Source organism: Macrosteles quadrilineatus, unplaced genomic scaffold (genome assembly GCF_028750875.1).
Source record: "Macrosteles quadrilineatus isolate MER2022 unplaced genomic scaffold, UCM_ALF_1.0 Scaffold_3__2_contigs__length_128488019, whole genome shotgun sequence".
NCBI classification, from domain to species: domain Eukaryota; kingdom Metazoa; phylum Arthropoda; class Insecta; order Hemiptera; family Cicadellidae; genus Macrosteles; species Macrosteles quadrilineatus.
This window is the reverse complement of record NW_026542596.1, coordinates 433639-446146: the sequence shown is the minus strand read 5'-3', so window position 1 is coordinate 446146 and position 12508 is coordinate 433639. Positions and strand designations below refer to the sequence as shown.

General features: G+C 32.7%; 1 protein-coding gene across 1 annotated transcript in view; it reads left to right on the top strand.

The window, feature by feature from the left end:
• The first annotated feature begins 11900 nt into the window (after nucleotides 1-11900).
• The window catches only part of LOC128991088 (EF-hand domain-containing protein D2 homolog), a 64111-nt gene continuing 63503 nt past the window's right edge, over nucleotides 11901-12508 (top strand). Inside the window, exon 1 of the mRNA XM_054413815.1 lies at nucleotides 11901-12121. Within this exon, the coding sequence (XP_054269790.1) occupies nucleotides 11946-12121 (176 nt within the window). The 5' untranslated portion in view covers nucleotides 11901-11945. The remainder of the gene's footprint in view (nucleotides 12122-12508) is intronic.

Genomic DNA, 12508 nt, shown 5'->3' with positions numbered 1-12508 from the left:
AATCTCATTTCTGTAAAAAATTACGGTTCAAAAGTTATTGTAAATTATGTTATTTTCCCGTAAAAACCCCATAAAATAACAAAAAATTTGATTTTAGAAAAAAATCCCGTTTTGATTTTACATAGTAGCCTATGTTATGGTCCTCACAATTTTAATAGTTTTTTTCATTTTTAAAAAATTTTGATTTTTAATGGGGATTTTCCCATAAAACCCCATAAAATAATGGAAAAATAGGATTGTCCCAAAAATGGCCTGAACGATTTTGATTAAACTTTAGTAAGTTACAGTCCTTTATATTCTGAACAAAATGGTACAAATCCCATTTCTGTAAAAATTATGGGTTAAAAGTTATTGTAAATATATCATTTTCCCATAAAACCCCATAAAATAATGGAAAAATCTGATTTTCCCAAAAATGGCCCGATAGATTTTGATTAAACTTTAGAGCCTTTAAATTCTGAACAAAATTGTACAAATCCCATTTCCGTATATTTACTCTCGCCGCTTACACATGATAAAGGTCGTTGACAAACTTATGGGAGAAAGTATGTGTCAGAATGTTGATACCGTTTATTTGTTTAATGTGTGCTGCAGCTGATTGATTTTTTAGCAAACCGCAACTGTTGATCTACTGTTTTAAAGGTAGGATCAAGTGGAGAGCATAGATTTCTTCCCCTAAATCTGCCTAAATTTTGTGAAAGTAAAGACCCCAATTCCCAAAGTCCTTCTAATTATTGATATTTTATTTTTGATGTCTGTTTAGAGAAATAACAACTGGAAAATTTAACTAAGCTACAGACTAGATATTACAAAATTATATTCTCAAAAATTTCATCCACATTCAGCTCAAACTATATTCACAAAGTTTGTAATTAAATAATTAATTACAGTGTTTTAATACTAAGTTTAAATTTATAGCATCATTGATTTGGACTTGATAGCAATTTGTAGACCTAATTTTGATATATTATATAGGTCCATAGGATAATTATTTTACCTCAAAGGTTTTTATAATCTACCTTAAGATTACATATAGGACACTGATTTTCTTTACACTTCTAACTGTTAAAATTTCAATAACTATTTCAATCTTGATTTGTTAACACTTCATAGTTAGTTTATTTATCATCTTTGGTAATATATTAGTTGATAAATTTAGTAAAAGAAGATAGATAAAAGCTAAACATATCAGTAATGTTTTTAAATTCTAGTTGATAACTTATTTAACTGAGTTTAAATAATATTCTGTTAAATTCCTATCGAATTGGTAAAAGGATACTAGACCTAGAGTAGTAAGTATCAAGAGTATGTTTTCTAATATTTTTATGGATAATTGTTTTTTACTTCCAAAAGAACTCCTATGAAAATTTTGTTTAGTACAACCTGCTGGTACCAATTTATTCATTCACTGTCCACCTGAAAAACATAACAAAAATTAACTATGTAGTGTTTAAAAAAAGGGGACATAAGATCACTTATAAATAATATCAATTGAACAGAATATTTGTTAGCAAATTGAGATAGTTTACCAAGAAAATTCCAAAGTGTGTAATAATAGGTAGGCCTACTTTAGATGCACCTTTTAACATTTAATATTTTGAAACTAGGCAGTGATGAATATCAAATTTACCTCTTGCTGAATTTTGAAATTTTAATGAAAAATATGAATACTGAGCCTATCTAATGTTTTTGTTGCTAGTTATAAAACAACATAGATGAATTTGTTACTTTTTTATGCTGCAAAGGCTATAGGTAGAGGCTGATCATTGGTTATAATATATTTTAAATAAGAAAGTATCAAAATAAGGTAATCCATAGCAAATACAGCATAATACAGTACTTTTTTGCTAGTTAATTTGTTATGTAAGACCAGATTTTTCTACATTAATAAAATACTGTAATTCTTTTTGCGTTTTTATTGAAAATTCTTTTTCTTAAGAATATTATACAGACTGGGATACTTTTTAATGAAATGGCGACCATACGAATTAGGTATTGAATGGATAAGTATTGCCAAGTATGAATGGAGATGAGTGTAGGATGAGTGGCGCGATCTTGTAGCCTTGTTAATGACTAAGGCGACATATACCTTTAGACACAGCTGTTAATTAATGTCCATGCAGCTAATGGCAACTAAGGGACCTACAGTGGAATCCGAACCACATTCTTCCTATGTGAATTGGTCTAATTATCAGGATAGTACTGCGGATAGTCCTAGTCCTCACTTGTGCGGACGTTAATCGCAGGGAGTATTGCATCCACAGTGCATGACTATAAATATCCACAATTCGTGACTTCCTAGTAGCTCGATTACAGGACGACGACGCCACCCGGTGCTCGTTTGCAAGGCTCAATCTTGTCCTGGTTGAAGTTCGTTCGCTACGCTCACTCACCTTTAGGTTGGAGCTCGTTCGCTGCGCTCACTTACCTTCAGGTTAGCTCGTTCGCTACGCTAACTCGCCTCCAGGTTGAAGTTCGTGCTCCACCCTGTTGGTAAACCTAGGCTATTAACTTTTTAATGCTATTGAACATCACAGAATCATATTGTTTAGTTGAACCAGCTGTCAAGATTCTTTAATTACATTTAAATCTGAGTACTCATAAGGTTAACATAGGAAACTCCAGAGCCACTGGGGCGGAGCCCTTTTGAAGGATCTGCACCAAATTTCACAAAAACCATCCTTGAGTAATGCTTAATAATGCCTGAAAGTTTCATTACAAATTGTCGAGCGGTTTCGGAGTCCATAAAGGACAAACAAACAAACATATATTTACATGGCAAAAATAAAGCTTTCTCCCAAAAAAAATAAAAAACCTAACTAAAATTTTTTATAAATAAAGAATAATTTTAATATAAAAACTAAACTAATTAACCCTAGAATTAAATCATGATACCCTATACATGCATTGGGGTACAGTATATAGAAATCACTACTAAAAAACAGGGAAATTTAACCATTTTTTCAATGTACAGTCTAACCTTGATATAACGAACCTCGATACAATGAATTCCTTGATATAACGAATTTTTTTAAATCCCCTAGAACTATCCATAAGACACAATGTATATTTTACCTCTACATAACGAACAAACCATAACGACGACCTTGATTTAACGAATTTTTCGTGATTTCGGCTAAAATAACACACCTCAATATAGCGAATTTATCATTGTCAGAACCTCTACATTGCGAATTTAACCTCTGCATAACGAATTGTCTACGTCTTTCGCTCGATATAACAAATCCCCCACCCCTTTATTGTTTTTGAAAAATCTGTCTCTTTATCAAATGAAATGGAAAGGTGACGTCATCGCTTGCGCTAACATTTGTCTGCTCCGTTTTACGTGGTTTTACACATCTCTGTCTGCTTTCGCTGCGCGCGCTATGTTGCAACTGAGAACTGATTTCATTCAATGAGGACTGATGATGACGTAATGTTTAGTAATCTGTGATTGGGCGATATGGGATAACTATGGTGAATTGTACAGTTTTTGGATGAAGAGAAACCTAAGAAAGAATATAAAAACAAAACCAAAGAGAAAGAATAGCAACATCGTTATTTTAACATTCCTTTTCGAGTGTTTTTATTATCTTTAAGTTGGCTATGATTATACACTTTTATAATGTCTTATCTAATAATTGACTGTATTGTTTTCAATACGATTTGTTTCAACTAGCAACACCAATGCTATAAATGATTACTATTGACATTCCTCTGTTGTGATAAATCAGTACTGTACTGTAAGTAGCCTACCGGCCTATCACGAGCAGTAGCTTACAAAACTTTCTACTACTGTTTTGTTTTGTTCTTTACATGGTTTATGACTACGCAATACAGTGTTTGGCTAGGTTTTGGGAGGGTTAGAACAAGCTGTGATTTTAAACTTACAGTTTTTTTACCTGTACCAAGGTCAATGCCATTGTCATGATTGCGCAATATTCAAGATCCCTCCCTTTTATTGTGCCGGATAATTTAGGTTCTACTGTACAATGTAAACACTGTACTGTAAAGTATTGTAGCCTATGCTACTTTAATTGTGTTTTAATGACGTCTAATCCCGACCTATATTGACCGACGCTGGTTCTGAACCTCGACTTAGCGAAATTCCTGTAAACATAACCTCTATATAACGAACCTCGTTTTAACGAAACCCTTGATATAACGAATATTCAGTTCGGTCCCTTCAGATTCGTTATACAGAGGTTGGACTGTAGCATAAAGCTGTATTGTTGAATTGATAAAGAAGTCTCCTGCAAATCTAGGTAGGCCTACAGTACTTTAACTGGGCAATGATGGCAGACCGTGCTTGCTTACAGAGAAAATCAATTATTATTGATTAAATGTTGAAAATTATTTTACTGAGCCCTGTTATTTGTAAAGCTTTGAGTACAGTTCAAAATAATGATGTCTATAGATTGTTAAATATTATTAAAGTGATGCTAATTGGTAATATTTCAATTGTAGGGGAGAGTGTTGTACCTTTGACCATCTTGTACCTTTACCACCAGTCATATAGTGAAATCTAGAGGCTGTATAGGTAAGCTAATGAAACTAGTTCATAGATCAACCACCAAAGCAACTTCACCTTGCAATGGAGATTGAAAGCTGTGTTTGTTGGAAGATATTTTAGCTCATTCAGTTTTGCTACTGAAAAATAAAGATTTGTTGACTTATTATTGTTTGTCTTATAAAATGTATATTTTTCTACAAATAAAAGTGAAATTGAGTTCGTTGAGATTCCGGGATTGGCTGATAATTGGGAGAAAGGGGCTCTTTATGTGGCTTTAAAACATTGTTTAATAACACGTACAATGCTGATCAAGAAGTTATTTAAAACATTGAAGTACTCGCTAGACAGCGATGGACTAGTGTACCTGTTACTCGAAATCGAGCAACTGTCAAGTACCGATAGTATAAAGAAGTTATTTTAAAACTACAGTAATAACAGTCACAATTTTCGATGAGCTTTAAAGACCCGACTAAATACCGTACTTCTGTAAATAATTGAAATACTTACGCTATTTAATAGCACTGAAATAATAAACGGTTCTGGTAAAAATATTTTAGCATTTTTTGGACCCGGCCTTAATTTTTAGTGTTTTCTACAAATGTATCAAGACAGTACAAGTTACAAGTAAACATTTCTAGTATGTATTTGTTTTATCTGACTTTAGGTAGGTTTACTTTACCACTGTGACAACATGATGTGTATATTCTTCATGTTTTTTTTTCTTCCAAAATAAGTTGCTTAGCATATAACTGGAAAAATGATTCATCTCCCCAAGTGATTGTGTGCCTGAATTCCTTACTGTGAGACCAGGCCTCTCCTCTACTCTTCCCATACATATAAGATTTCCTATTAATTGTCTCCTCCTCCTGTCTTCCAACAAAACTGATTGTCTGTTTAGATCTGTCTATAACCTCCTAAATATTACAAACATCAATATTTACTTCCAAACAGCTGGTGAGTTTCTTTTTATATACAGCTGTTTCTGTTTTTAAATTTGTTTTCAATGTAATTCTTATGGGGAAAATGCGACCTTTGAGCGCGTCTCGTGCCCTCGTGCCCTTAAGGGTAAGGGTTTTTAAATTCTAAAACCTTTATGCAAAACTACGAATTGAGACAAATTATTTGACGTTAAACCGGTCCAGAAATAATGGAGGAGTTTTGTTCACAAAAACAGCCCTCGCGTAGTAATATAAAAGATAAAAATAAAAAAGCCCAATAAATTAGGTTAACTGCACTGACACACAACTATGATGTTTATATGGTCTGAAATAACCTTAGTAAACTTAATTTGTATTCTAATATAACAGCTGATGATTAAATAAATTGCAGACAAATGTAATCAAAACCCAAAACTAATTATTATTCTTCCTATACGCTTTCTTCTTATACGTCTGCCTACGCTATGAGAGCAATATGTATGAAAAATCTTATGATTCTAGGTACTACGGTTTGGCCTGTGCGTTGATCGGAATTTGGCATTTATATATATATACTAGCAGAGTACCTGTCCTACGTACGGGGTTGGCATATTAGCATAAAATCCTTATTGCAGTTATACACTCAAGCTTTGCGTTTGCAATGGGGGGAACACAGTTTGATAAAAATTGTATTACACATCTACCATAGCCATAATGTTCTACCACTTCACCTAAACAACAGAGTAAAAAGAAAATTCTAAATATAACAAATTATTCATCAAATTAAAAACATAAACTTAACTTAACAATCCTACTTTGATAGTTCTCATTGCGTATCACAGTTTTTTTGTTGCTGCTAAGTTCAAATTAGCTGTTTTCATAAATGCAAAAAATAATAGTGCTGCACCCTGTTGGTAAATCTTATAACCTTTTAATGCTTTTGCATATCATAGAACCAATCCGTCTAGTAGTTAATGCGTGAGCGTGATTGAACTTCAAACAAAAAAAGAAACGAAAATAACTTCTTGATCATTCCATTCGCCTATTGGGTCTGATGATGATTGGAGTGTCCAATCGAAATCGATCACCACTTACCATCTTTTTTGTATATTTACCATCTTGTGAGTAACAGTACAAGCGTAAAAATATGTTTTAAGTGTTATAAGACGTTTCTATTCTTTTATTTACTTTCCACAAACAAACAAACACACAAACTTTCACATTTATAATATTAGTAAGATATATATATATTACCTGTTCTTGAAACAAGAAATATCTAATAATGTGGGAAGTAGTGATGGTCAAAACCAGAAATTTTGAATCTCGAAACCAAAACCGAAACTTAAATAATCGAATCCCGAATCTCAAATTTCAAAACTTGAACGCAAAACTTTTTAGTTACCCTGGTAAAGGTTGCTAAAAAATAAAAATACAAGTAATTATTACATTTTCATTATGATTATGCAATCAAAACTGAAAGAGATTGACTCCTGATGTGACAGATAAACTTCAAACCCAAATAACATATTTTTGATAAACAACTAACATTAAAATAAATGCAACTCTTGACATTGAAATAAACATAAATATTACATGAATTAGAACATTTAGTGGTCAATATTTCTTTGGGTTTAATAAATATTGAATATTGATATGAAACTGAATTCTATGCTGTTCCAGTATTTAAGATGCCTTTTGCAGTTCAGAATACAATTTACATGTTTCACTAGTGTTAATGGAGATGTGTTTGCTCGATTCCTACTGGCTTGGGTGTAAACAATGTTAATAATAATGACACAAAAAATGTAATAATTTTCAAAAATGTAAATGCCAAAACTTCCTATTTCGAAACTTTTGAATCTCGAAAATCGGTGATCGAATCTCGAAACCGAAACTTTTCCAAAGTTTTGATGGTTTTGAGATTTGAGATTTGGTTTTGACACATCACTAGTGGGAAGTGTCTTTGGCAATTACATTAATGTATCTGCAATCCTAAAATGCTATGGGAGGAGAGGGAAACTGGTCCACGCCGTAGGGGGTGGTGAAGGTAGTAGTAAAGGTGAGCAGTGTTGAGTGTGGGAATGGATTAATGTATCTGCAATGCTAAAATGCTATGGGAAGAGACTGTTGACTGTAGGTTAAAACGATTACGAAGCACGAATCGGTACATATTTCGATACATACTATCGTTTACAATAGAAATTTAAAACTGAGTTGACAACAGCTGATTTTTAATCCATAGAGGGTAAAAACGATTTTTCCTCCCTAAAGAGTAAAAATGCTACTTTAGACCCGCAACGCATGCATTAAAAACGACTGTTTTTACTGGAGTATGACAAAAACAATATAATATGAACCCTTGATGACTCCGCTCAATTTTGTGGATGCCTCTGCGAACCCCACCTAGTTATTTTTTTATTTATGACAACAGCTAATTTGCAACCAAAAGGTGAGTGAGCGTAGCGAACGAACTTCAACCTGGAGGCGAGTTAGCGTAGCGAACGAGCTAACCTGAAGGCAAGTGAGCGCAGCGAACGACCTGCAACCTAAAGGTGAGTGAGCGTAGCGAACGAACTTCAACCAGAACGTGATTGAGCCATGAGAACGAGCTCACTTATGAAGTTAAACGGGGCAAAGCCCGCGGGTACAGCTAATATTACATATTACCATATGCTTTAAAAAAAGTTAAACCACATGTTTTAAAGTAAACAAAGCAGAAATTACCTGGATTACTATGCTATTTAAATGTGAATTATTTTATTATTACCAACATTTTGGTGCATGACTAAGAAAAATGAATAATTTTCCCAAAAATTTCATGCACAGACCTTAAAATGAGACCTCTCCCAGCTTCCTACGGCCTCCCGTTCACTCACAATTTCATTGTAAAATTTTGGGCTTACGGAATTAGATATATAGATGTTTTATATACAGCGTGAGGTGAAAATAGAGAAGCCTGTAGGCTACCTTTTACTTACAACAACACATTCCATCCCCATGTTAAAGTTGCCCCAGTTAAATTAAATTTGTCTTAGTTGATGTGAGCCACCAAGAGATTGCCCTGATCTAAATGAATAATGTTTGTCAAATACACGATGCTTTTCACCAAATCAAACTTTTGGAATGACTCATTATAAGCTAAAGCAACTGTTGAACTGTTATGATCCATCTACTTTGTCAGCAACAAAAATAAGGTAGAAAATTGAATTTTATACACACATTTTGTGACTGGCTCACACAACTACAGGTTTTTAAAATAAAAAAAATGGCGACAACAGGTCCATATAGATGGAATGTCTACTTCAGTATCCAATAGTCAATGCTTGTAAGTTACATATTTTTGGTCGAGTTTTCGACCACTGGACCACTAGTCCATATATTAATAGGCAAGCATGTTTCTTTAAAACCTTATTTCTCAGCTCGTGTGCATCGTATTATAAAAAGTAACGTTCAAAACACGAGTGAAAGTGGGACCATTTAAAGTGTTCGTTAAATATCTCACACTTCTAACATGGTCTCAAATATGTAATGACTCTTATGAAATATACTACTGTATTTATTATTTTACCCAAACCCGTCATGTTAAACTTCCCTATCCCAAGCGTGATGTATACAACTTCTTTACTTCTCAAGTGATGTAAAGTTGAAAAAACTCACTCGTTGAGGTAATGAAACCCATTTAAATAACATTGAGTGATTAACTTAAAAAATATACCTCTATGGAGCCAACGGTTCAACGCTAGAAATCAGCTGTGCTCTTAAATTTTATTGTTATGTTTTGAAGAATTTTCCTAACCTAGCTTTTGTTTGTAAATGAACGTTACTGTTATAAGATGAGTGAAATGGATAATGAAAAATATTGATCGTAACCTCCTGTATATTTTCGGGTCAGGTAAAATCTTGTACGTTACACGTTACGCAAGAGCGTGTTTACATCACTTAGGTAAATTGCGTGCACTTATTCACCTGCGTGATGTAAAACGCTCTTACTACACTTGTAAGGTAAATAGCTATAACATTTATTTTATTTATTTACAACATAAGAAATAAGGTGTAAGATTAACATAAATTAATGTGTTGGATTGCTAAGTTAATTTTTGTAAAACAGTCCTTAAGTTGATACTTTTGTTGCAGAAAATGATTGAAATACAATTCCCAGGATGTTTTTGGGAATTTCTAGATAGGATAAAATATTTTGTAGTGAGGTTCTTAGAAGTTTTGGGAATTATTAAAGATGACAAGAAAAAGGACAACGATGATGATTGATATTTGAAAATAGTTTTATTGTTGGGAATTATTCAGTATTTTTCTTTAATTATTAGTAGCCTACAAAATACTGTAAATACATCATTTGACCTCTCTGTAGAGTTATTTTTTTCCAAGCAAAACATTATGATTACCATGTTAAACATTCCAAAAGAGTTCTATTTTTAAAAGGCTCCATAAAACATTACTTGGTTGATGAACCTGATGAGATTAAAATATCAGTAGTAGCTAAAAACCGAATACCCCCGCCGCAGCAAACCTGCAGACTAAGCAAATTTCAATTTGCCTCATTGGATTTACACAAAATTGTCTCCTTAAAAATATCACATTTATTCCCTATTTAAATAGAATCAGTTTAACACATACTTAGGTTTGCTGTGACAGGGAGGGTAAAAGTGTTTTTTTTTTATGTAAAATGTTAATAGTTAGTAAGAAATAAAAACATTTTCCAAATTTGGGCAACATATGTTAATAAACAAGCAAACTACAACAGTTTACTTATTCTCCATAAGAATAACATGAGAATTTTAGATTTACAATTTTTTGGAATTTTCTCCGTAACCATTAGGCGCATTATAACGCTTCAATATACTAAATTATTTGTTTTTTTAAGCTCTACAAAATTGTTTGGAAAGAAATTGCAAAATTTTATGTTTTTTGGGTCAAAAATGGGAAAACCCCATTTTTACCCCATAAACCCCCGTATCCATGGTCCGATCATGCTGGTTTGCGAACTCGTTCGAATAAACGTAGTTTTACACGTTTGTACCAAATTTCATCAAAATCGGATCATTTTTGCTCGAGTTATCGCGCTTACGGACACACACACACATATATATATATATATATGAATTTGAACGGATGGTGTTCGAAAAAAAAATCGGTCCCGGGTCCAGGTCTTACCATGAGTACTACGGTAATAGCTTATTCCCTATATGGGAAATTCGCTAAAAAATAATAATGAAAGTGTAATTCTTTAGTTTCAATGTACCTTAAGCCTGAGTATAATCAAATCTTTTTACAAATAATTAGTTTCTATATTTGTGTTACTAACATTCTATGATAAATAAACACTTAATCTTGTTTCTATAAACGTATTAATTTGTTGTTGACGAACTGCTTAGGTGCTCATGAAGATTTTTATGACAAGGCCAATAATAATAATAATAATAATAATAATAATAATAATAATACCAATTCAAATAATAGTAACGTTCCAAGTTCCACAAAAGCATAATCCTACACAGTTAAATGAAATTAAGTTTGAATTAACTAGCACTGTGCACGTTAGTATAAAAATAAATTAATTCTAATAAAAATATATGTTTAGAATTTTCACTTAACAAACACACATAGCTATCTAGAAATTTTAACTAATTTCTAGATTTCAAATTTTCAATGGATGAATAAAATTGTAAACTTAAAAAATATATAAACCTTAATTCTATATACAGTGAATACCTTTTTGGTTGGTTGGGTATGTATCTTATTTTATTAGGCATGCATCACCCAATCAAACAAAACTCTTGGATAGTTATTGCTTTAGTCAGTATTTGCCTGCCAACTGTGTACTGGGGTGGTTAATTACTTAATATAAACCCACAAGGTAAATCTTCAAACGGTAATGGAAATTGTCAGTTGTATCCTACGAAAAACATAAAATCTGTTTTTAAAATTTTTATTTTTAGTATTTTTTTTATATTTTGTTCACAGATTTATGTTTGCTCTTTAAGAAATATAACGGTTAATCAAAATAGAAATGTAAATAGAATTTTAAAATGTATGTAAATAGAATTTTGCGTTTGTATATATACTTTCTGATAAGATTATACTTTCTGTTATTAGTTTTATTTAGTATTAGTAAATTGACAAGAGTTTTCCTGTAACTTTTATTTATTTATTTATCAATAATATTTTTGCTTTATAAAAACACAACAAATATTTGAGAAATAACTTGATAAGTTTTCAGGCATTGTTTTATCCCTTAACATCACATATAGAACAAGGTAAACATCGCCCGACATCCTAGCATCTAGGGATGGTATTGCAGAAAAGACAACAATCAAACTGGTAAGAGTGGTAAGCTTGTCATAGATCGGTGGTGGGGGTAGAGTCGACTTCTTCTCTCCAGTCAGCTGAGCGAGCGCTGAGAGAAAGAGAGAGAAGAAGAAGAGAGCTGTCAGCTGTCAAGTGCAAGTGTCAGTGTCAGTCTGTGTTGTGCGCTCCTTGTAGCAACAGAGTACGTCAGCATGTCGGCAGACTCAGAGCTCAGCACGCTCCTCAGCAGACGACAGGCTATCAACGAAGCCCTGGGAGAAGGCAAGGAAGTTAAACCAACCTTCAGACAGGTTCCTCGTAGTATCTACGCTGAGTTCCACGAGTTCAGCCGAAGACAGGTCAAAGACTATGAGAACACATTTAACAAGTAAGTAAACACAATTGTTATTCGCAAAATATTTCCACAGTATGTGGTGTGGTGTGGCTTTAGAGATATTCTTACCATATGTGGTTACATTTGTGAATTATGATAAGCAAGTTATTATAAATTGGTGCTGTTAATGTACCTGAGAATATTCTTATAACTGCAGTTTTTTATATAATTTCGGAGAATCCTTACAACATTATAACAATTGAGGAATAGGTTAACAGAAATCAGATCAGAAATTAGAAACATTTATTGCCGAAAACATTACAAAAATGTATAGGCCATCGTCAGGTACAATTTATAGCAAAAACATGAATTGTTTGTCTTAAAAAACAACCATTATAAGAAGCAGTCTTTAAATCGTCTTTAGATTTCTATCATAGAAGT